Source organism: Bemisia tabaci, chromosome 10 (genome assembly GCF_918797505.1).
Source record: "Bemisia tabaci chromosome 10, PGI_BMITA_v3".
Taxonomy (NCBI): domain Eukaryota; kingdom Metazoa; phylum Arthropoda; class Insecta; order Hemiptera; family Aleyrodidae; genus Bemisia; species Bemisia tabaci.
This window is the reverse complement of record NC_092802.1, coordinates 20446074-20472153: the sequence shown is the minus strand read 5'-3', so window position 1 is coordinate 20472153 and position 26080 is coordinate 20446074. Positions and strand designations below refer to the sequence as shown.

At 39.8% G+C, this 26080-nt stretch overlaps 1 protein-coding gene across 3 annotated transcripts in view; it reads right to left on the bottom strand.

Annotated features, from left to right (window-relative positions):
- The window catches only part of LOC109036906 (uncharacterized), a 359096-nt gene that overhangs the window by 47078 nt on the left and 285938 nt on the right, over positions 1-26080 (bottom strand). Inside the window, exon 1 of one of the 3 annotated variants that reach the window (XM_019051327.2) lies at positions 20566-22316. The exons of the other annotated variants lie outside the window; for them this stretch is intronic. Coding sequence (XP_018906872.2) covers positions 20566-20891 — 326 coding nt within the window. The 5' untranslated portion in view covers positions 20892-22316. Of the gene's footprint in view, positions 1-20565; positions 22317-26080 lie in introns of those variants that run through there. 3 annotated transcript variants of the gene reach the window in all.

The window sequence follows — 26080 nt, the reverse complement described above, 5'->3', positions numbered from 1 at the left end:
CACTAAAAAAGTGCCGCCGCCAAACCTACGCATTTGGAAGGTTATATGGCCTAAAAATATTACAAACAAGCGTCTTTAAGTATTAAAACTTTGAAACTGAGAAAATGTAAGCGGAATCAAAGTTTCATACGTGCTCTTATAAGGTTTGATCAGTTTAAAATAGTTGAAATGTGAAAATTAGTACTACTGAATAATACGAGTCCAGGTTGGCTCCCTTTTTAGGCCCCAAGAGCGACATGCGGTGCCACATGACCTAATCAAAACCTAACTTCCAAATTTTCGAGTTGTCCATACTCTCTCTATAAAGGCACCTCTAACCCAGGCCTTACCACTAAGAGAGCTATCTAAACTTAAACTTCAGAAAAATGGGGTCTCTGCACGCAACAGGAAGACCCTACTTCTTAAGGTGATTCGATGGACGCCATAATTTGTGTCAGAACGGCATGCGATATATCGCATCAAATGGTTCCATTTTTTCAGCTACTCGTCAATTTTCTCCATTTTGAGATCGCAATTCTGTTGTCAGGAGACTAAAGCACTCACTTACCAATTTTAACAAAGAAATTCAACGTAATAAAGGCGTGGTTTTTTTAGAGAGAAAATATCGCATTCGAGTGCAGTTATCGATACTGCATCGAATGCGATATTTTCTCTCTGAAAAAACCACGCCTTTATTACGTTGAATTTCTTTGTTAAAATTGGTAGGTGAGTGCTATAGTCTCCTGACAACCGAATTGCGATCTCAAAATTGGAGAAAATTGACGAGTAGCTGAAAAAATGGAACCAATTGATGCGATGTATCGCATGCCGTTCTGACACAAAATATGGCGTCCATCGAATCATCTTAAGGTAAATCGCGTACTTTGTTAAACGTTTGCTTCCTCCGTTAACACCTACTCAGTGCAGGAATCTAAAAAGCTCACCGCCCGCCTTCGCCTGCGGGAAGAGACTCTCAGAAAGCCGATCTTGCTGGACGTCTATCCGTCTTGATCACGATATTCGCCAACGCGACGTCCTTTATCATATCCTCGTAGTAACTACTTTCGTACGACCCCCTTCCATTCAAATGCTCGAATCGATCTGCAAATTCCTCCTCGCTGGGCACCACAGCGACTGACAACTGCGCTCTGCTGAGTATTCGCAAGTAGCTGGTGATCACCGGGCCCATAGTTCCATATCGCGCCCATACCAGAGAGCATCGGTGTCGAGAAACACCGGAGGATAGTAGTCCTCCAAAAACTCGAATTTACCATATTGATCGTGAGCGTAGTAGACGACTGTCCCGTAGTTGAATTTCTCGAGCATAGCTTGTAGTCCGGGGGCATACGTAACAAAACATATGTCCCGTGTGCAGATTTGTGAAGGCATATGTGTATACATCAATCTCTTCGTTTTGATGTCTAGAAAAAGAATATCGATGATGGCCATCTCAAATTTCATACAAACCCCCCCAAATCAAGATGGCGGCCAAAAATGGCGGTTTTGGGTAAAAAAATTTAAAGTTTGCAAATACGTCGTGTCGGGTATCGATTCTTATGTATTTTTGATCGAAGAGTCCGAATTTTTCGTCAAAAGTTAGCTCAAAGGTCATTTTTCCCAGGCCAAAACCAAGATGGCGTCCAAAAATAACTCTTACGGTGATAATTTGCCTATTCGGTCTACATGCATTGTGAGGTATCAATTATTAGGTTTTCCAGGGTCGTAGAGTCCGAAAATGAGGTCCATTTTCCGCTGCGGCTCTCAAGAAGCCCTAAAATCAAAGATGGCGGCCCAAATGGGCCACCGGTCTTGCGGATGAAACTGCTATTAGGGCAGCTACAACAAAAAATGCGTTCAAAATAAGTTTCTAGGGTCAAGAAGTTCGGATAGGAGATCAATGTTTTCTCTTACAAAAAATTAAGCCTCCGAATCGAAATGGCTGCCGACATGTTGCCAGTTAGAGGCGCAAACCGGGAAATGACTGATATTAAGGGATATGCCAAGAAGGGTTTCGATTAGGGCCGTTGTTGGGCCCATACCCTGAAATTCTTCAATTCTACGATTGTTTGCTCACTTAAAGTCTAACGTTTGTGGAATGTATCATGATTTTGGTCATTTTCGGTCTATTTAGGGGTCTAACACTGGCCTAAATATGAACTTAAGGCCGATTGGGCGAAAAATGCGGGTTCTCTTACATTCGAACGTGACGCTGTTTCATAACGATCCCATCGTCGGAGAGATTATCGTCCTTCAAGTACGTTACATTAAGGATGTAAGATAGTCACTTTGGCCAATTTTCGTTGATAGGCAAACCTTGCGCTCAAGATTAAAACGATCTTCTTCGAATTTTCTCTTGTTTTTCATCATTACCTATTTAACATTGCGTAAAAAGGCGACTCATCTTAAACCAGAAATAGATTCCTCGGTGGAAAATGTATGCACTGGTCATAACTTCCTCCAAAAAATTAACGGATTAAAGCCTCCCCCCCCCCCCCCAAAAAAAAAGAAAAACCTGTGTTGCCATATTTTATTGCCTAACATCACAGAAAACCGCGTAATTATTTCAGTATTTGGAGGCTGTTCTTCGTAGAGCACATTTAGCAAAGCTCAAAACCCTTGATTTTTCATACTTACGATCAAATAATTAGTGATTATATAAATGCAATGGAGAAGTTGCATTGGTGAGGAATTTGCGATTTGACTATTGATTCCTAATGTAATTGTTCGCGAGAAACACGATGGTGCCAATGGCTATCCTCTGAAATCAACTTCCAAGCTCAAAAAATGCCCTTCAAGTTTTAGACCGAAATGGAGGGGATATCCCGCGCTATCCTGAGAGCCCACCTCTACATCAGACAAACTCTCCATGTAAAAATAGGGAGCAAATACAGTTGCCGGTTGCCGTGTTTTTTGTTGTGGAGTCCCCAAACAAAGTGGTAGCCCTGTGAATGTACTTGCTCCCGATCTTTGCATGGAGAGTTTGTTTGATGTAGAGGTGGACTCTCATGGTAGGTGGGATATCCCCTCCATTTTGGCCTCAACTTGAGAGCATTTTTTGAGCTTGAGATTGATTTCAAGAAAACCAGTGGCACCATCGTGTTTCTCACGAACTTTTACATTAGTATCAATAGTCAAATCGCAAATTCCTCAGACATGCAACATCTCCATTTTCCATCATTATTTTGTTTATTACATGTATGTATCTATAGAGACTCCCATCGTGGCGCGGCATTCGCACATATCATCGTTAAAAATCGAGAAAAATCCGAGTTGACCGAGGATTCAGCCGCACCTTCTCGGAATATACGCATTTTGAAATAAATATGTAAGACTCGAATTACAGTATTCAGAGATGCAAGTAGATTATATTTTTGTGTTAGTGATAATTGCTTTGCACGATATTTACAACGAAGGTGCACCTTTGAATTATTGACCGTGATCTGAGATCCGAAAAAAAAGTAACCATGTGTCAGAATTACAAGTGCTTAATGCTGATTTTTCACCACCCTGAACAATCTCTGCCCCCCGTCATTCCTATTGCCTGCGATCGATCAGAATTCTGCTTTCTAAAAATAATTTGAAACCCTGGTTTCTCTCTCACTCCTACCCAGCCACCTCACAGCTTCCTCATCAGTTGCTTCTTCATCAGGTTCCCTGTCTCCTGCATCAAACCTCTTGTTTTGAGCTGTCATTTCATAATTTTGGAGAGAAATGACGCATGGCATGTTAATCTAGCAGAACGCTTAGTTTTTCTGGCTCAGACTAATGTCTGTTATGAGTGAGGCACCAAATGAGTAGATTGCAATATGAGCTCAGCAGTCGACGTGTCTATCGCCCCACTTTGCACAGGTAATACCACCCGGATATACCATAGTTCAATGTCGTTTTGCCTTTTAAACCACATAATTACTTTTTTATATTCCGGTGAATTTGTAGTTTTGGATAAGGCTAACATTCTCAGCGCGTTGATAGTAGAATTCTCATTTTCGTTTCAATGTTTGCATTTTTTTCGATTTTTTACCCGATGATATGTGGGAATGCAGCGCCACGATGGGAGTCTCTATCGATATATACATGTAATAAACAAAAGATGATGGATAATTGCGTTTATATAAATCACTAATTATTTGATCGTAACGTATGAAAAATCAAGGGTTTTGAGCTTTGCTATAATGTGCTCTACGAAGAACAGCGCGCAATTACTGAAATAATTACGCGGTTTTTCTGCTGTATGTTAGGCAATAAAAATATGGCAACACAGGTTTTTTCTTTTTTTTGGGGGTGGGGGGGGGGGGAGGCTTTAAGATCCGTTAATTTTTTGGAGGAAAGTTATGTACCAGTCTGCAATACATTTTCCACCGAGGAATCTATTTTCTGGTTTAAGATGAGGTCGCCCTTTTTACGCCATGTTAAATAGGTAATGATGAAAAACAAGAAATTCGAAGAAGATCGTTTTTAACTCTGAGCGCAAGGTTTGCCATCAACGAAAATTGGCCAAAGTGACTATCTTACATCCTTAATGAACGTACTTGAAGGACGATAATCTCCTCCGACGATGGATCGTTATGAAACAGCGTCACGTCGAATGTAAGAGAACCCGCATTTTTCGCCCAAATCGGCCTTAAGTCTCATATTTAGGCCAGTGTTTAGACCCCTAAATAGACCGAAAATGACCAAATCATGATACATTCCACAAACGTTAGACTTTAAGTGAGCAAACAATCGTAAGAATTGAAGAATTTCAGGGTATGGGCCCAACAACGGCCTAATCGAAACCCCTTCTTTGGCAAATCCCTTAATATCAGTCATTTACCGGTTTGCGCCTCTAACTGGCAACAATGTCGGCAGCCATTTTCGATTCGGAGGCTTAATTTTTTGTAAGAGTAAACATCTGATCTCCTATCCGAACTTCTTGACCCTAGAAACTTAATTTTGAATCGCATTTTTTGTTGTAGCTGCCCTAAATAGCAGTTTCATCCGCAAGACCGGTGGCCATTTTGGGCGCCATCTTTGATTTTAGGGCTTCTTGAGAGCCCGCAGCGGAAAATGGACCTCATTTTCGGACTCTACGACCCTGAAAACCTAATAATTGATACCTCACAATGCATGTAGACCCGAATAGGCAAATTATCACCCGTAAGAGTTATTTTTTGGACGCCATCTTGGATTTTTGTGCCTGAAAATGACCTTTGAGCTAACTTTTGACGAAAAATTCGGACTCTACGATCAAAAATACATAAGAATCGATACCCGACACGACGTATTTGCAAACTTTAAATTTTTTTTACCCCAAAACCGCCATTTTGGCCGCCATCTTGATTTTGGGGGTGGTTTGTATGAAATTTGAGATGGCCATCATCGATTTTCTTTTTCTAGACATCAAAACGAAGAGATTGATGTATCACACAATATGCCTTCACAAATCTGCACACGGGATCACGTATGCCCCCGGACTATTGGACCAAACCCGATTTGGTGAACCGTTCCAACGGCAGGTCGGGAAGACCGAAAGATTTTGAGTGTATCTCGACGGGGTGTAATTCTTTGGGCAACGGTTTGTTGAAGTGGATCTCGTCGTCCGTGGGTATGTTTTTCAAGTTTGGCATCGTGAAACTGTACGGTACCGGAATCGAAAATTCGCTGTCGATGATGGCCATGTGCATGGAGGCTGATATGTATTTTGCTCTTGTCATGTCCGTGGTGCGGAACCAGGTGCGGCTTTGCGATAGTTTCGTAGGGCAGATTAGCTGTTTTAGCAGGCCGGGACTCACCCCTGAGATTGAATAGTTCCGCTTTGTGGATAAAGTTAAGTTTTCGATGTCCTTAAGGTACGGCAATGGACCACTAGACAAGGTACGAATTTCAACATTCTGATACATGTTTCTGAACCAAAATTTCACGTAAAACACGATGGGCACAACGAAAGTTATCGAAATCAACTCCTTACGAAGATATATAATGATTCTTGATGCGTGAATTCAAACCTACCCGCTCATGAAAACTCAATGCTCTACGTGACTCACATCGCGCACTAAACGTTATCATGACAGTCTCTGCGATATAAAAATCTGGCAACCTCAATCTAGACGCTTTGGCTCAGCTATTACAAATAGCTTATAGTATGAACAACACATGGTGGGAAATGAACATTGTTCGATTGAGGAGCTTGCTGAAACCTTTGTAGTGCGCGATTTGACTCACGTTGAGCTTTGAGTTTCTTGTGAGCGGGCAGTTCAAATTCCTCGTAACCAATGTGAAATAAAATCATTCATATCCTCGTTAGGAGTTGGTTTCAGTAATTTTCGTTGTACGAATCGTGTTCTACGTTAAATTCTGGTTAAGATACATGTATCAGATCGCTTAAATTCGTACCTTGTCTAGTGGTCCATTAAGACGCGGAATCGTGGGCGCGGCGGACGACCCCGAGCGAGCGAGGCGTCGAGTAAGTTCCGCTCCGCCGTGCCCAGCAACTAAGCAGCGGAATCGCCTCCAAATTTCCGTCGTGTCCGTCGGCAGTCTCGTCATAAATCAGTATCCAATGATAACTCGCGAGTGTGTGTTTTGCCTTGCTCTCACCACGTTTCAAAATCCCCAAATTTTTTACGAGACTACCAACCAGTATATCCGTTTGTAAAATTTCTAAAATTATTATTGAATGAGCAAATGAATGTTTACGAAAAGCCCAAGATAAACCTCCTATCAACAGTTTCAAATTAACGAATGAAACGTGAGCAGAGAGTTTGCAACATTGCAAGCAAAGACAACGCATTTTTTTTACTTTCAGGCATGATGTTCAAAGCAAATTGGTCGATTAGGTTTCTCTATAGATATAGCAACGTCTAAATAAATTGTTCAGGTGCCGAAAAGCTCTAAAATAGTTAGTTCGTTTTGTTTTTTACAGATTTATCTCTTGGAAAAAAAAGGTGTCCATGTTTTCTTTTAACCTACTTGTGTCGTATTATTTGCACCTGGCACGAGGTAGGAATGCCATGCGTTGATATCGTGCTATAAACATATTTTTATTTCATAGAATCCAATAATTCACGATGGCCCGCAATTTTCCATTGGTGTTGCCACCGCGATCCACGTTTCGGCAAGTAGACATGAAAGTTTTTTTTCTCCGTGTAGGTACTTCAGAGAACCGACCTCGAGTTCCTCGTCACAGAGAGGTTCTCATTACAATGATAACCATAGGCGGTTCTAGACCTTCATGCTTGGAGATGTCCAGAGGTGGAAAATGACGAGATCCCCCCTCCTCCCATCATCCCTTGCCCATATTCATTGAATACTGGACACTTGTAGATTTCAAAAATTCATAAAATAAAAATATTGCTAATTTTTTGCGCTTCATCATACGATTTTTTCTCGACGTTTTTACTTGCCCAAAAGCCTATTTCACGGTTCCGATAACCGTACTTTTGCTTGGGGGTGCCCGGCACCCAATGGCACCCCCGTAGAACCGCGTATGAAACCGTTATTATTATAGAGCGAGAGCACTGTATTTAGTGTTTTTTTACGTAATGATATGTATATCTTGTGTCAAGTATTTTGTATTTTTGGGACTTATGATGAGAGTAATTAACGAGCCCCGTTAAAAAATCTTCGTTTTTCAGACGAAAGAACGTAACGACATATCAATATTGCATAATTTCTATTTGAACTTTGCTTGACCACAAGGAAAATTTTGGGCCTTTCCGACTAGAAATGTCACTAATTTTCTTCTTTGTACAGGCAAAAGTCAGTAAAATTGTGGACACATGCTGCCCAGTCACATTCTAGTTAAACAATCATTTTTCTAGTCAATTTTGCAACTTTAAAATGTAGAAACGTTCTTCCGTCTGAAAGAGGACGAATTGAAACTACGGAGGAAAGAGATTTTGCTTATCTGGAACTTCTTTTTCTCCCCTTGCTCGTTGGCTTGGAGGCACAATGGAGCTACGAGGGCTGTCCCAAAAGAAACCGGACTTTTGTCATAGAAGGCGAACCAAGCATCGTAATCAAGTTTTCTTGGGTTTGTTTGAAAGCTGATAAGCTACTGAAGATGCTTGTTTTTACAGAATGCAAAAATTCGTCTTGGTAAGGAAACTACACGCTTTGGAATAAAGGAAAGTCAAACTCGAGTTGCGATTTTTGTCTTTAATTCAAGAAAAATTTAGATACAACTTTAAAAAAACCCAGGTTTTAAGTTAAAAAATTCGTTGCTCTCTTATTCAAATGCTTAAAAATAAGGAAATCAACATTTTAAGCAGCTTATTAAGTCATAACCTATCCCCTTCAAAATACTTTCCAGCTTTGTCGATGCATTTTTTTCCACCGTTTCTTAACTGGAAGAAACACTGTTGGAAATCCTCAGGTTTGAATGATCGCAATTCCTTCAAGGTGACCTAACCTGGCTCCGTGTGATTTTTTCTTATTTCCACGACTTAAATCTACCTTGAAAAGTCGACGTTTTCTCAAACCATTCCGGAAATCCAAGAGAACACCTTGTAGGAATTGCGATTATTCAAATCTGAGGATTTCCAACAGTGTTTTTCCCAATGGAAGAAACGGTGGCAAAAATGCATCGACAAAGCTGGCGAGTATTTTGAAGGGGATAGGTGATGACTTGGTAAGCTGCTTAAAATGTTAATTTCCTTATTTTTAAGCATTTGAATAAGAGAGCAACGAAGTTTTTAACTTAAAACCTGGGTTTTTTTTTAAAGTTGTATCTAAATTTTTCTTGAAATAAAGACAAAAATCGCAACTCGAGTTTGACTTTCCTTTATTCCAAAGCGTGTAGTTTCCTTACCAAGACGAATTTTTGCATTCTGTAAAAACAAGCATCTTCAGTAGCTTATCAGCTTTCAAACAAGCCCAAGAAAACTTCATTACAACGCTCGGTTCGCCTTCTATGACAAAAGTCCGGTTTCTTTTGGGACAGCCCTCGTATGTGCACGTCCAGTCGGTACAAAAATTAGAACCCTCCGTGATTATTTCCGGTCAATCCGTGAATTTAACTTCATTTTATTAATATAAACTTCGAAGGATTTCAGACTTTCAGCGATTCTACCTTTTCTATTTCACTCGAGAGGCTGCCAGATTGTGCGATAAATGTAAATAGTCCACATGGATTTGAATTGGGAAAAGTGCTTAAAAAGCAACTTATCTGGCAGCAACAGAATCCGGGAGGGACGAGAGGCTGCCTTCCTGCGAAAACCCATGATTTAGCCGGAAATGTCATTAAAACAATTGATTCCGTTTGAAGCATCAATTGTATACTAGGGGAAAGCTATTTTAAAATAATAATTGTAAATGGACAAAGATGTTACAGAAAAGGAAAAAGGAAAGGGAAAGGAAATGATTACTAATATGCAATCAGAGAGAATAAAACAAAAACATCGGAGAAATTTGTATGCGATGTAAATATAAGAAAAAAAACACGAGTGGGCTCATTGCGATTCGGAACTCGAAATATACTACCGTTGAGCAGTTTTTAGACCCCTACGCCACCGATAATCTTCTTAAGAGGTAAAGATGAACTTTTGCTACTTCAGCAAGTCAAATCGCGGAAGGAGAGCCATGGATTGTCTTTTTCCGTCACCCGATGGAATGGCGTTCCAGTCAAATGCGTTTTTGAAGAAATGATCGATCCCCATCATCGCTTCATCTCCACACATATATTCATGTGCAAATGATGGCACGCTCCGGCAACAAGGTTCTGTGACGAAATCATTTTTGCCTCCAGAGTCTCCAAAATGTATACATCTTAGTGATCAAATTCCAATCACCGAGAAAAATGGCTCGCGGAGCGAGCCGAATGTCACTCGCGTTGATCGGGGGTTCAGGGGGCGCAGCCCCTTGGCTGGCCGTGACGGACGCGCAAAGCGCGTCCAGAACGGCTAATAAAAATATGTTGCTACATATCCTCAGCTGGAACTCCAACGTAATTTTTAGACAGCCTCTATGGTATCCATATATGCCGTAATCCACCAGTATGGTGCATGCATGGTTCCCCTCACCTCTGTTTATTCTGTGCTTTTAACTCGACGATCCAGTGACAATGTGTGTAACAGTAATATCTAGGTGGAAAAACTATGGTTTTTACAACCACAATGGATGACATCTATGGACCGTGTTCCTCGAAATGATACCTTAATCGATACTGACGGAGACTATAATAAAGTAGGCGTTTGGATGGCCATTGTTACTCCTAGACAATTTTCTCAACTGACGTAACTCTAAAAATTGGGGTTTAAAATCGCCAGCCCGGAACTTTCAACGTCTGAATCGTCCGGTAAGTCTACAATACAATGTCAACATGAAGCTCCTGATAAAGGCCGTCCGGTGGATTTGATGAAACTTGATGCATTTGTCAAAGTGTTAAAACATTGTGAAGAACTTTGCGATGAGAAAAATTGTTGTACAGTTTACCGAACTTCAGGAAGAGAATGAGGAGAATCTTATCGTCCAAAAATTTAGAGCCGTACTCCATTAAATATCTTAAAAATAAGCTTTTAGAACATTTTAAGGACGAAATCATTATTGCAGAATCTAAAGGTAAAAAAAACGTAATATTTCTACGACAAAGAGTAGAATCCATACTGCGACAGTTTTATAACCAAAAATAAGGAAGAGGAAGGCGAAGATGACGCAATAAGACTGATAAAAATGGCCGGAAAATTGATAAGGTCAGCATGTAAACAAATTGAGCACTCAACTGATTTTTAATCCCTCAGTATCAGACATAAAAAATGTTGAGTCATGTTTTAGTGTGAACCTGAATATTTGCGTGTGCTTTTAGATGCATTAGTGCCCGAAAAGCAAAATGAGCTTAAGAAAGTTTCCATTGGCCATGCCATCATCCAAATGCTGAGGCCAAGAGGGTTGTTACTTCCTTCTCTCCAGGTTGCTTTAGGTGTCCAGATGCACCATTTATGCCCCTCAAGAAAACACATAGACATTCTGCATAAAATGGTTTTAGCGTCTCATATATGGAAATTTTAAAATATGAGAAAAATGCTGCAATTATGTCTCAAAACCATTTAGATCAGTTACAGCCCCATCAATTCACGCATTCGTTGCTGATAACGTTGATCATAATTTAAAAACTATCGATGGTAATAATACTTTTCACGGTATGGGAATGATGGCTTTAATTACCCCAGCTCTTGAATCATGTAAATTAGTACCGCGGAAAAACGAATGTTCCGAGACTGTTCGTGTTTCAGAAAAAATTAACTTGTCTTTTTACAACGGTGGTGAAAAAAAAATTAAGACAACTTTTTTAGAGCTTGAAGACCTCAAAGCTGAAGATAAGTTCGCTAATTTAGATATGCTGTGGAAATTTTCATGGGTTTTAAGCCCTGATGTTTCTAATTGGTCCGGTTCGATGCAAAGTTCAACCTCTGCTTCCTTTCCAGGAAAATCAAGCGTTCTCTTTTTTCCTATCATAGATTCAAATCCTAGCGATTTCTCATGTGTTTACAACGACGCTTCTTTTTAATCGAGGCAGAGTCAAGAAAATTTAAAGTCGATCCTGTGTTGACTTTCGATCAGCCACTTTACTGGAAAGCTAAAACCATAATTGAAAATGAGCTGATTGACAGTCCACTAATAAATATTGTTTTGCGACTCGGTGGCTTTCATACGATTATGAGTTACCTCGGTTGTATTGGTTACTTCATGGAGTCATCTGGAATCAGTGAAATACTTTCAGAAATTTACGGTAGCAACACCGTCACCAAAATTTTGAACGGCCATAGTGTCTCTCGTGCTATCCGAGCTTTTATGCTACTGGACGCTGCCTTGAATTACTTTCTAATTAGAGAGGCCTCTGGATCTCCGTCCAAAAGTGACCAAAATGACGATGAATTTGTCTTGGATCTGGATAATCAGACCCTGCAAGGTGTGACAATATTATTGACCGGGCTCAGTGAAAAATCACTGTCAGCAGAAGAGATTTGCAACTCAGATGTTTGGCCTGACATTGTGAACATGCTGAAAAATGTCAAGGAATCAGTTATTAATTCGTCCCAAAATGCTTAGTTGTGGTGCCAATTTATGGACATGATGGACCTTCTCAGAACTTTCTTACGCGCCGAAAGGACCGGTGATTGGACTTTACACTTGCATACTTTACGTTTAATGCTTCCATATTTTGCAGCTGCAGGTCATTTTCTGTACTGCAAATCTATTAGACTATACCTGCAAGTCATGCATGAACTTAAACAAAGCCATAAATCTATACATAATAAATTTATGAGCGGTTTCCATGTAGGGCGGAGATCCGATCGATTTTGGAGCGGCTTGTCTACAGATCTCCTTATCGAGCAAATCTTGATGAAAAATATCAAAAATTTAGGAGGACTAACACGTGGAGCTGGTTTTTCTGAAGCTAGACGATTGACTTGGCTTCTAGGAATGCCTGCTTGCGCTGATGTCAATGCTGCAATGATTTCCCTCTTACGGTTGGATATAAATGATTCAAAGACACACAAAGACTGCACTCTAGCGCGTCGAAACAGAGACTTAAATGACGTCAGAAAGTTAATTAGATTGATGCAGCATTTAGCGCCATTTCAGCCAAGTGCGACTTTAAAAAATCTAGCCACAGGAAGGATAGCAAGTACGAGCGTGAATGCCAATAAAGCAAAAGAAATTGGTGAACAGATTTTGCGTTTCATGGACAATCAAACAGTCGCGGATTTTTGTTTCAAAAAAATTCATACTGTCAAAAATATGAAGGAGCAAAAACATTTAAATGTCGACGGCGAGTTTGTTCGGGTCGATCCATATTTGTTATTTCAAAGACTTCTTTGTATTCTTAGTAATGCACCGCAAAATTTGCCTGAGTACTTCAAATACGAATTATGCACATTTCCGTTGGCACTGTGTGACACTTCCGGCTTTCTACGCTCGCCGAAAAAAAGTGACTTCTCAAAGCGACTTTTACAGTTGATTCCGTCAAAATCAAATCCTGCTTCAGCACCTGATTCTAGAGTTTCCTACGTAATTGATGGTGGTCACCTACTACATTTAATGCCATGGCCTCGGCAGGGTACTTATACAGAAGTAATGAATCAATATTCTTCTTACGTAATTAAGCACTTTGGTAAAGCAACAATTGTTTTTGATGGTTATTCAAATGTACATACAACCAAAGATTTGACTCGTGTAAAGAGGAGTAAAGGAAGAGTTGCACCCACAATCGATTTTACGCATGATATGCCTCTGACTTTGTCCAAAAATCTTTTCTTATCCAATGAAAAAAATAAGCAAAAATTTGTGGCTGCCTTAGCAAAACATCTTATGCAAATTGGCTGTATTACCATCCATGCTCCAGATGACGCTGACTTATACATTGTTCTTGAGGCACTCCAGCAAGCCAAAGAAATACCCACAGCCATTATTGGAAAAGACATAGATCTTTTGGCCATCTCCCTCCATTACTTTGCAGTGGCGTGGCGTGAATTGCGATATATCGATTGTTATGCCATTTAAACCTATGAAAAAAGATCGATTATGAGGGTGTTCGCAGCGAACACCTTAATAATCGATTCTTTACCATAGTTTCAAACGGCGAGATATCGATAATCGATTATTCACGCCACGCCACTGCTTTAATGTGTCATCTCACAAAGATTTATATATTTGCGATGATAATTTATCGGCTGCTTTGCGCAAATCATCGCAAATAATAGATATTAAATACATTAAAAGTCACTTGAGTGATGAATTTTGTAAAAACATCTTACTGAGTCACGCATTCCTAGGTTGTGACACTACTTCTCATATCTACGGGATAAATAAAGGAAAAATGATATCTATGCTAATGGATAATCATGATGCCTTAATAGATGCAGCTATATTCTGTAATCAGTCAAGTTCAAAAGAAGCTTTGGAACTTGCTGGTGAGCGCTTACTTGTACGTTTATACGGAGGAAAATCGACCGAAAATCTGGATTCTTTACGTTTTAGATTATTCTCGCCAAAACTTGTCTCAAGTACTCAACATGTGAAACCAGAGGTACTCCCACCCACATCTGACGCAGCTAAATTTCACTTTCATCGTGTATTCCTTCAAATAATGACATGGATGGGACATGAGCTCCAACCTGAAAGTTGGGGGTGGAGGAAAGGAACTTCAGGTCTCATTCCAATTTTGATGGAGAAACCACCTGCCCCAGATTCACCTCTCTCGATCATCCGATGTAGCTGCGCAGAAAACGGATGCAATTCTCAGAGGTGCACATGCAAGGAGCATGGAATAAGCTGCTCCTTTGCCTGCAAAAACTGCCAAGGATCGACGTGCTCAAACAGCAAATCCGAAATGGAGCCGACCCTGATGGATGAGGATTCCCCCGATGAGGACACTCCCGAAGAGCCTACCCCAGAAGATGAGGACGAAGAAGTTGGCGACTTCAGTGATTATGAGGATGGCACTTTTTGATGAGATTTGAGGTTGTCTCGGTACTCTCAAGTAAGTGAAATTATTAAGTTTCTCGATTATTATCCGCATTAATTTATAGCTTTCTTAAAGAAAACGAGATTCTTCGTAGTCTTAAATTTCAGGAATCAACATTGGAATTAAAAAAAATTACGTATTCCAATTTACTACGTCATGAACTTGCTATGAAGTTTCGAATAAATAATAAAATTTCATAATTTAATTCGTGACATTCTGCGAGACTAATTTTAGAGGGGTCTGGCCTTTTGACTCACAAGAGCAGTCTTGAAAAGATGCCGCGCCACTCACGATCACCTGAGGAGGTTGCGGGCCGCGTAACAAATGCCGGCTAGTTTCCATGTTTCGCGTCACACTCCGTGGATGTCCCGCAATGAGGTTCTCATGTGATACATCTATTTTACGTAAAATTTCATCTAGTTTTATATTTTTGATAGATAGATAGATAGATAGAATACTTTATTTTTTATCCTGGGGAGGATTTAACAAAGGGGGTTAGGTTGGGAGATCATTTACAAACATGAGATTACTTCATTATGCTACACTTATCTCTAGGATATGCTGGGCTTACAATTATGTACATGAAATAGCAGCGTTCATGATAGGCAAACTTTGTTTTTTGATTCAGTTATTCATTTATTATGAACGATCTTATACTCAGAATTGTCGCAAAATAATTATAAATATCTGTAAGCTGTTGCTCGTTTGAGTCTTTACTAAGAATTAGGTTTATGTCTTTGTTAAGGTAGCTGTGTAAGTAATATTTTCGAGTGTTATGGTAAATGGGGCAGACAAAGAATAAGTGGTGCGCATCTTCAGGTTGTTGAGTATTACAAATTGTGCAAATTTCGTTAGGGTTAATTCTATGGTTCATCTGATTGATAGTGATGTTAAGGGAGTTAACATTTCTCGCTCGTAGTTGGCTGAATAGTCTTTTTTTCGCAAAACTCACTTTACGATATAAATAATTATGGTTGGCATCAATATTCTCAGTGTTAATTAGGTTGTAATGGGGGACAAACTTTGTTTCATTTAACTTTTCTTTGTCTTTTTCCATGGTAAGTTCTGATATTTTTCTCTGAACTTCATTTACCATTTTCCTGATCGCAGCTGGCTCTGTGGTTTCTCTAAGAAATAGATATTCTTGGTCAATTTTATGTAACATGGCTTTTAATTGAGAGAACCAGTTGTATTTAATTATATTGTACCTACTTTCATCTAGTTCTTTGAGTCGGGCCAAGCATATTTTAGGGTACCTGGACTCGTGCATATTTTGTACTCTGTGGTACCAATTCAGCGTAGATTTCAATACCTTTGTTTCTATATTATCTTTGCCGGTTTCTTGTCTTATGACATAGTGGGGTGTGCATCTTTGCCATCGAAAAACGGATTTGAAAAATCTGCTTTGAGCAGACTCAAGCATATCACAATACCTGAGAGCCCAAATTTCTGCCGCATATAGTAGAGTTGCTAGTGTGACCGAGTCCCATAATTTTAATACGGATTTGAAAGAGTTATTTTTCGCTTTTTGTAGTATTTGTATCACGGAACTTCCGGCTATAGCTGTGCGGGATATTGCGTCATCAGCTTGCATTGCAAATAGTCCGCTGCTTGTAAATTTGACACCTAAGTACACGTAGTGTTTTACAACTTCAATTTCTTCGCCTCCATATTTGAAGCGTGGGAGTTTACCTGGTTTTCTGCCACAGTGACAGGGTAGTATTTTTGTTTTAGAGACGTTTACTATGAGGTCATTTTCTAAACAGTATTTTTCTAGGTAATTTAATTTTCTTTGGGCGTCGATTGGGGACTCGGCCAAAATAACTAGGTCGTCTGCATAGGCAAGGAGTAATATATCAGTACTTATCGTTACATTTATACCACGTACATGCTTCCTAAGCACTGTTTCGATGTCGCTAATAAAAAGAATGAAAGCTAAGGCGCTAAAGGGGTCACCTTGTAAAACTCCCTTGCTGACTTTAACAGGTTTGCTTAGCATGCCATTTACGTCTACCATAACATTGGCGATTTTGTACAGATTTTGCACTATTTTTATTAAGTTCGCAGTTACTCCTAAATTATAAAGTTTTATCCACAATTTCTGGTGGTTAACCGAATCAAATGCTTTTTTGAAATCTACAAAAATCAAGTAGGCTTTTTGTTTTTTCAGTTTCTGAAACTGGATGATGGAATTTAACACAAAAATGTTGTCATTGCAGCCTCTCTTCTCTCTAAAGCCAGCCTGGTTTTCAGGTAGCAAATTATTAATTTCAATGAATTTAGTGACTCTTTTAGTGACTAAATAGGTGAGAATTTTGGCTAATGAGTTGATAAGTGCAATACCTCTATAATTGTCGGGGTCGTTTGGGTCACCTTTTTTGTATAACATGGATAATTTAATTTCACCCCACTTTTTTGGGATTTCTCCTTTTTCCATTACATTGTTTAGTATTCGCAGGAGAGCGGATTTCCCTTTTCCATTCAAGTTTTTATAAAATTCATAAGGAATGCTGTCTGTTCCCGGGGTTTTGTTATTTTTTAAGCTATCCAATACAGAGTTTAATTCTTTAGTTTCAATTTTCCTATCCAGAACTGGGTGTCTAGCATCTTGAAAGACAGTATCTGCTTCAGGGATGGTTTCATAAAAATTTTCCAAGTATTTTTCCCAGGTTTGGGTATCTACGGAACTCTTTTGTGTTTTGTTGCACCTTAGTTTTTTAATGGTTTTCCAGAACTCAGAGGGGTTCTTGGTATTAGCCACTGCGTTTTGGATTTCATTTGCGTTGGCCTTCTTTTTCCTTTTTATTAGGCTCGAGTACATTTCTTTTTCAAAAAGGAGATTTTTGCAGCTGTTATTTGAGAATTTTTCTCTCCTAGCCTGTCTAGCTGCTTTTTTAACTTTACGTTTTTGAATTCTGCATTCTTGGTCAAACCAGTTATTTCTGTGCATATTGGAACTTATTTTTCTTTTTACAGTGTGGCTAAGACCTGTTTCACTGGCAGATTTTTTTATGGCTGTAAGCAGAATATTGTAATCATCTATTTCACGGTTTTCTTTTTCCTCTGTCTCTGCCAGTGAGCTGGCGAGTCGTGAGTTAAAGTTTTTAGAAAGGTCATTATTCCATTTAAATATTGTGACTTCTTTTCCCGATACGGGGCTTAACCATTATTATCTGCAAGTGAAACTAGATTTGACATCAATGTTAGGCTGCATGGGAAATGATCTGATACAGGGAAGTTAGGAATCACTTTAAAGTCATTTATAAATTCTGCAGATTTTACACTAATCCACGCCAGGTCAATGATACTTTTTCCTGGGTTACCTACAAATGTATACTGAGCAGGGGAATCTGAGATCGTTCTACCATTCATCAACAGCATGTTTGCTGATTCCATAGTTGCTGTAATTAGCTTTCCTCGCTTATTTATTTTTCCATCTGTTGTCTCTCTATTCACAGTTAATTTAGTTCCAGCAAGAAGTTCCTCATCGGTATAATTTAACTGATTTAGGTTACCTACCCAGGCATTGAAATCTCCAAGGGCAATGATGTGAGAGTCTGGGGATCGTTCCATTATATCGTTCATAGTTGCTTCTAATAGTTCGACACTCACATAACTGTCCCGGGATGAATTTATATAAATTGCACCAATTATAAGATTACTAAATTGACCTTGTAACTCAACAAATATCCACATGTCTGATATGTCTAGGGTATGGATCTGTTTCATTTTTGATAAAAGAGAATTTTTTATCATAATTGCAATGCCGCCTGATGCTCTTCCTCTTGACTTTTCTTTAATTGCATTGCTGAATATTATTTTAAAATTATGAAAGGTTTGATTTTTTACCTCTTGTGTGAGCCATGTTTCATTTAGAGTGATTACATCGTGACTTAGGATTATTTGTAGATCTTCATGAGGGAGGTTGGTCAGGTTTGACCATCCTTTGCAATTCCAATGAAGTATTTTCAGGCTGCCAGGGGTTTCGTTGTTGTCAGACTTGCTTGCTTGAGTTATCCTCTGATTCGTTGGGGCGGTGTGCATTACTCTGCTTCTCGGTGATGAAGGCACTGTCGGAGGAGGGTGTTGCAGGTAGGGAGTCTGCTCTGGGGCGAAAAAAGTTGTCCAGGTTGCATCGGATGTGGTTGGCTTTTGACTTGGTAGCTGTTTTAGGGGGCTTTTTTTCTTCTCGTTTTCGCTTCCTCATGGATTCTCCGTTCTCTGGTACATGGTTGTTATCTTGGTGTTCCTCCGTGGGTATGGCCGGGACGTGATCACCGTATTTCTTTTTTAGGTCATCAAAGGATTTAAGTTCACCATTGATAATTAGCTTGCCGCTTTTCCATTGACATTTAGCGCCTTTACTTATTTCTAATTTTCGCACATCATTTAGGTATTTGCGCTTCTGTCTTTCTTCGGGAGATAGGTCATCTGACAAGTATAAGTCAGAGCCTTTCAACTTAGGGCCACTTTCCAAAATTTGCCATTTCTTTAGGTTAGTTGTTAGCGAAAGTAGGATAGGCCGGGGATTTTTGTGCGGCTTGCCCAGGCGGCGCACCCAGTTAATGTCTGAGTTGTTTATTACGATTTTTAGATTTTCTGTAAATGCAATCTTGATTTTGTTCACCAAGGTATCTCTGTCTTCTCTGGTATTTTCTGGGATACCATATATGACTACATTATTTAAGCGGTTCATTGCACTCACGATTTCCTTTTGTTTTTCCAGGGCAATTTTCAGGTTTTCATTCTCAGATTTCAGGTCTTGATATTGTTTGTCTTGCTGTTCGCGAATCTCAGTGATCGCATTTTTTAACACATTAGTTTGTTGTTCTATTTCAGTTTTAAGATCGTTTCTGAGGTCAATTCGCATTTGCTCGAAAAATTTTGCTAATTCGTTCTTATCCATTTCGGATTGACTGATAATGTTTACAAACACGCTCGGTGACTAGATCGATAGGTCGATAGGTCGATAGGTCGGCTAGAATTCTTGCGGCGAGATTCGATATCAGGATCCGAGTCGTCTCGGAAGAAGCCGAAGCGCGACGCGACACGGGCCGTCAAGATCAAGGTTATCTGATCACAGCTGATTGTTATCACGATTATCACCGAACATTCTAGAAATCAGGACACTAGTATAGGAGCACTTTATTTGTTATTTTCTTTCGTTTCACCGAGATCCGGCGCGTATTAGTATCATTATTCCGAAATTCGATATCACGAGCACTTCCCTGTAATAAATTTCACTTGAAACTTTCGTAAAAATACTTTAAAATCTTTAAAATTCCGGGAGCACGGGAGCACACTTCCGATTCGGTCGACGTGACAACCTAACCTATATTTTTGATAGCTCACTGCAATAAATCCAGCCAATGAAGCTCGAGAGCAATAATTTCAAAAAATTTTAAAAGCATTCTTAACTTTGGGGCTATTTTGGGGGGTTTTGGGGGTGAAATTTTAAGCCACGCGCTGTGAGTCACTTAAGTTTGGATTCTGCGGCTTCTTCTGCATTCATTGATGTATCCATATGCCATTTTGGTGCAATTTTAAAGTTTTTACAGGAAGTTTAAAATTTTTCAATTTTTGGGGGGTTTTTAGGGGTTTTTGGGTTTAAGAACACGACTTAGCGCGGTGAGCTGGACGAATTCAGATTCAGCTGATTTTTCTGCGTCCATCGATGTATAGAAACCTTTTGTTGCAATTTGTTCCGGGTCCATCAGCTTCTTTACCGGACTATTAGCACCCCGTGACCGAGCGATCGCTGAATTTCAAAAACAGTCGAAAGAGCGGCTTGACACAATGAAAAATTTGTGTAATAAACCTGAGCCATCAACAGGCACCCATCCTATAGATAAATTTTTTGAAGGAATCAGCGCCTCAGTGAAGAATTTACCTCCCCGCTTGCAGCTCGAAGCAAAAAGATGCGTTTCTGATATTGTCTTTAACCTCGAGTATCAAGCACTGCAGGAACAGCCGGTCTTCAATTCACATCTACGATCGCCGTACACCTCAAGTGCGTCCATCACTCCCCCAAACCAACGCCACAATGATGCGGATGATTACATTATTGCTGACTTGTACTAGACATTTATCTGTATTTAGAATTTAAACATCTGAATTCAATAAGTGCAATTTTCTTTACTTACCTCTGTGTAATACACAGCTTTTCCCTCCCTGTTATTGGCAGCACGCGCCTGTTATTGCCTGGGCGTTCTAACGATGGTCCTACTGTTTTAAAGACTTCTTCAAATTCCTCCCGGGTCAATCTAAAAAACTCTTTGAAGAGTGTGTCATTGTCCATGAGGTGCCGCTTGATTAAAGTGGTGAAAGCTCCTTCCCGTCTTCGCCTCCTGAACAACTCTTTCTCAGGCCGCTTTCCAAATAAGTTCTGTATGTATGAAAATTGAACTAATTCCTCTTGCTCTATCTCCTCGAGCAAGAGGCTCCCCAAAAGTAATCGATTTCTGTTCATTGTAGCATAGCACACTGTCACAAAGCACCTGCACTAGCTCCCGTCGGATACTGAGACGAAACTCCCGACGGACGCGGCGGAATTTTGGAGGCGATTCCGCTGCTTAGTTTTGCCGGGCACGGCGGAGCGGAAATTTACTCGACGCCTCGCTCGCTCGGATCGTCCGCCGCGTACGATTCCGCGGCGGCATTCTGCGTCTTAATTGCCGTACCTTTTAACCAGGCCCCACGCGGAAGGGCGATCTTCCTCAGGGATCTTCGCGAGGTGGAGGCTAGTTTCGTAGAATCTCAGGTACCACGAATGCGTTCGGAACTCCGTCTCGTGAGAGTTGGTTGGTGAGTGGTGATTCGAATGGCTATCCGACATATTGGAATCTTTAAAAGAGGGGGCCACTGTGGGAACGAATAATATTTCTCTTTTCTGCTTTAATAACGTGTGTTTGTCATTTTTACAACGAAATTCAATTCCTATGTGCTAAAATTGTGTCCAAAAAACGATTTAAAATTTCACTGCGAGCAAATTGTAGGTAAGTTCAAGTACTTGTGACAGGTATGCAAAGTGAAAAATTATGGCGGATTTTTTATGATCCGACTTAAACCGAATGGGAATATACGTACAATTCGCGATGGTGAAATGATGAGAACCAACAAAATTTCTAGCAGCTCAAAGAGACATTCTAATCGTCGAAGCAAGTTGATGTTCCCACGATTGGCCAACACTTGTGTACCGAAAAATGATTTGCACTGAAAATTTTTCACAGGGGCTCGAAACTTTTCTCAAGACTTTTGAAAATTTTAGAGGGCTTTCACGACTTTCAATTTCCTGCTTCATGACATTCATAAACTATTCATGATGGGATGGACCTGACAGAGGCGATGACTTAAATACAACTCGGGAACAGATGCGTATCGCGATCATCATCTCATTCGTTGCTGAGCTGATAACGGCTCAAGTCATAAATCTTCATCATGTAGCCTTTCAAGTGTTCAAAAAGACTCAGAAAATTGTCGAAGAAATTAGTAAGAATTAAATTTCGTATTCATTCGGGAAGATGAAGTGTGACTCTCTTCGCCGTATCCTAAAAATTAGGCACTACTCAATTTTTATGGAAGTTTAGGCTGCTAAGTGTCTAAGCTAAAGTCAGATTTGTTTCCTATTTCTGTGATTGGAACTCCCTACCGAATAAGGCATAATGGAGATGTTGCAGGTGGGAGGAATTTGCGATTTGACCGTTGATTCTCATGTAAAATTTAGCAAGAAACACGATGGGTGCCACTGGTTTTTTTCTGAAATCAACTCCCCAAGCTCAAAAAAAGCTCTCAAGTTGAGGCCAAAATGGAGGGGATATCCCACGCTATCTTGAGAGTCCACCTCTACATCAAAACGAACTCTCCATGCAAAGATAGGGAGCAAGTACATTAGCAGTGATACCGTGTTTTCAATTTTTGAGTCCCCAAAGAAAGTGGCAGCCCTGTCAATGTATTTGCTCCCTATCTTTGCATGGAGAGTTCGTTTTGATGTAGAGGTGGACTCTCGGGGTAGGGTGGGATATCACCTCCATTTTGGCCTCAACTTGAGAGCTTTTTTTGAGCTTGGGAGTTGATTTTAGAGGAAACCAGTGGCAACATCGTGTTTCTCGCGAACTTTTACATAAAAATCAACAGTGAAATCGCAAATTCCTCACTTATGCAACATCTCCATTGTAAAGGGTGTTTTAAACAAAAAATAATCTTTTCCATCGTTGGATTTTCAATGGAACAACGTATGTGTTTGTGCCAAAATGCACTTGACAGATTTGTTTCTCCTTTGTTGTATTATTACATATCTCCGCTGTGGAGCTTTAAGTATCTAATTCCGGTATAATTAGCTCTTTCAAAAATATTCCAGACGTTCTCCCTCCAACTGTTTCATGAAAGATCTCCAGGAGTTGATTGTGGCGTCTGCTCGTAATAACCATGGTGCATTATGCTAATCGTTATAGTTGTCGTCATCATTCTCTGGTATCTTAAAATGGTCAATAAAAGGAATGACCTCTGAATGGGCCAGTTTCGCTGGTAACAGAATCTTGTTTTGATGTTTGAGTCTCGTAGGTTAGCTGAAAATAAGTGGATCTGTCTGAACAGCAACTGGACCGCGTTAAACAGAAAGGAACCAAGCCACATCAGCTATTGCCAAATTTAATTGGGCAATTTAATTTTTTACATGAAAACGGTCGTGCGGATTTTCGTGCAAATTTCAGTGAAAATTCTCCATAGTAGGAAGCAAATTCCTTAAAATTTTCAAAGAAATCCGAACAAACGTTCTCTCGTAAAAAATTAATTGCACAGTTAAACTTGGCAATAGCTGATGTGGCTTGGTTCCTTTCTGTTAAACTCGGTCCAACTTATTTCTATCTTGAATACTAATCGAGACATCGTCATTTGAAAAGTCCAGTTTTTGACGTCATCCACCACCGTGGTTGTGACACCCTTGGTTTCTTCCACCCAACTTTCATCCGAGTTTCACGGTGAGTAACTGGTGCAAATGTGTGTTTCCCCGATTGATGAAAGCAAGGTATAGAAGAAACCAAGGGTGGCGGTAGATGACGCCTTTAAAACCCGACTTTTCGAAGGGCGATCTCTCTGTTAATATTGAACGTAGATAGTTGCGGTTTGGATGGATCTCATCCTTTTTAGCTTATCTACACTACCGTGCCGAGGAAGAATGCCGTATGAGCTCTCAGGCGTTGCCAAATTTCCTTTGATACAAAATGAATTTCCTGATAAAATTAAGAATATTTGTTTTCCAATTTTTCAGATAATTTTGCTCGCAATTCCACCGAAAAGTCCTAAAAATTTCGAGAGATAATATTCATAACTTTCCCGAAAGATGAACATTTTATCGAAGGACATTTTGGCAACTCTCGAATGTTCATACGGCGTTCTTCCTTAGCGCAGCAGTACAAGAGTTAAGCATCAAAACACGATTCTGTGACCAGCACTGGATAAAAAAGACATTAGATCTAGAGTCCAGACTCTTAAAAGCATCGACAAGAAAAAGTACTCTTGATTCAATCAGAATCTAGCTTAATTCAATCAGAATCTAGCTTAATTCAAGAATTAAGCCTCTTAATTTAAGCGGATTTCGTTTTGATTCAAGCAAAAATCCGATTGAATCAGGAGTATTTTTTCTTGTCAATGTTTTTAAGAGTCTCGACTCTAGATCCAATGTGTTTTTTCCAGTGAGCGCAACTGACACATTACTTAAAGAGAGAAAGTTCAAACCTTTACATTCGAAAAAAATAGGAAATGGAAGCATGGCGCTCACACTGCAGGTGAGAAATACGTAGTCCAACGTCAAAAATGGACGTATATCTGTGGAACGGAACCAAGCGCCAAATTGAGTTCTCTGGAAAAAAAACACAGTGGATCGAGAGTCCAGACTCTTGAAAACATTGACAAGAGAAAATACTCTTGATTCAATCGGATTTTTGCTTAAATCAAAACAAAATCAGCTCAAATTAGGAGGCTTGGTTCTTGATTTATGCTAGATTCTGACTGAATCAAGAGTACTTTTTCTTGCCGATGTTTTTAAGAGTCTGGACTCTAGATCCAATGTGTTTTTTTTCCAGTGTTCCTTTTGAGGATTTTAGAATCCCAGATAGCGCGTTCCATCAATTGGCACTAAGCGTCATGGAAAAGCATTGCGTGTATAGGACGGAACGAGCATCGCGGTTCGCAACATCCGCCAATCCGAACCCCCCTCTCCGTTGCTCCCCCGATGGCGCTCAGTTCCGTTTTATAGAAATAGTCCAAATATTATTGTAGATTCACCTGTAAACCTGCCGAGCAAGAAGGAGGGACCGTGTCGTGATCATTTAAACAGATTTTGACTAATCTCGACCGCACTGAAAAAAAAAACTCGGTGTATTTACTAAGAGAAGGGTAAAATTACCAAGAATTCAGGGTTCTATTTGATCCCACATTTTTCTTGGTAAAATTACCATTTATAAAATTATTGAACTTTCTCGGTAATTTTACTGGACCTTGGTAAAAACGCCAATATTTTTTATCGACTGTGGTAGAATTACCGAGATAAAATGGCAAAGTTACCGGGAATTGGTCACCAATAAAAGCGGTATTCTTACCTGAAAAAACAGTAAAAATACCGGTTTTTAGGTAAGCTTACCAGTCTGTTTTGGTAAAATTACCATTAATTGGTAAGAAAGTGAGATGGTAAAGGTACCAACGGACCTCGGTAAAAACGCCAAGAATTTTTTTCCAGTGCGCGATGGAGGGAAAATGTAGGGAGCTTGAGTCAAGGATAGCTTTGTAATTAAAAAGCAGCCCTTGGGCGTGTGTGAGACATCGGGGGTGTGACCTCGGAGGGTGTGTGAGAGCTCGTGCACCGTGCCCCAAGGGCGTAAACCCGAGTGATTTTCAAAGTCGGAGGAAAAAGTGGGAAATTAAATACCGACAGAGAAAAACAGCGGACGCTCTCGCATCGCCAAATTGAACTTTTTCCGTGTTGAAAAGCCTTCCACGCACGGGTAAAGAATTAAGGTAGGTGCTCCAAATAAAGCCATGTACCCTAATAAGGCCTTTCAAACTTAAGATCCTGTTTTATTAATGATTTTTGATATTTCCTACTCAGCCGTGCCAAGGAAAAACGCCGTGTGAACCTTCAGGCGTTGCCAAATTTACTTTGATAAAATCCGAATTTCCTTGTAAACTTGTGGATATTTTCTTTCCAATTTTTCAGTTAATTTGGTTCGTAATTCCACCTAAAGCTCAAAAAAATTTCAAGGAAAAATATTCATAACTTTTCTTAAAACTAAACATTTTATCGAAGGAAATTTTGCAACTCTCGAATGTTTTTACGGCTGTGTTTTACAGAACTGTGAAGCTCTAATGAGCATGTGACTCTGGCTAGCCTCCCCTTGTGTCTTGCTGCAATATGACATTTGTTTCGCCTCCTATCTAAGTTTTAATTAGATAATTTGACACTCATGAACCATTGAATGTGTGTAATCGGTTCCATCATTCACTCCTGTCCTAAGTGTGTAGCTCCAATCATGCCTGACATCAATAGACTGATATGAGTGCCATGAGAATTATAAAGCTCTCGATAAGGCAATACTTATCATGTAAATATCATGTAAATGATGCGGTAGATTTAAGTGAGAGTAGCTAGGTATGGAAAAGAGTCTG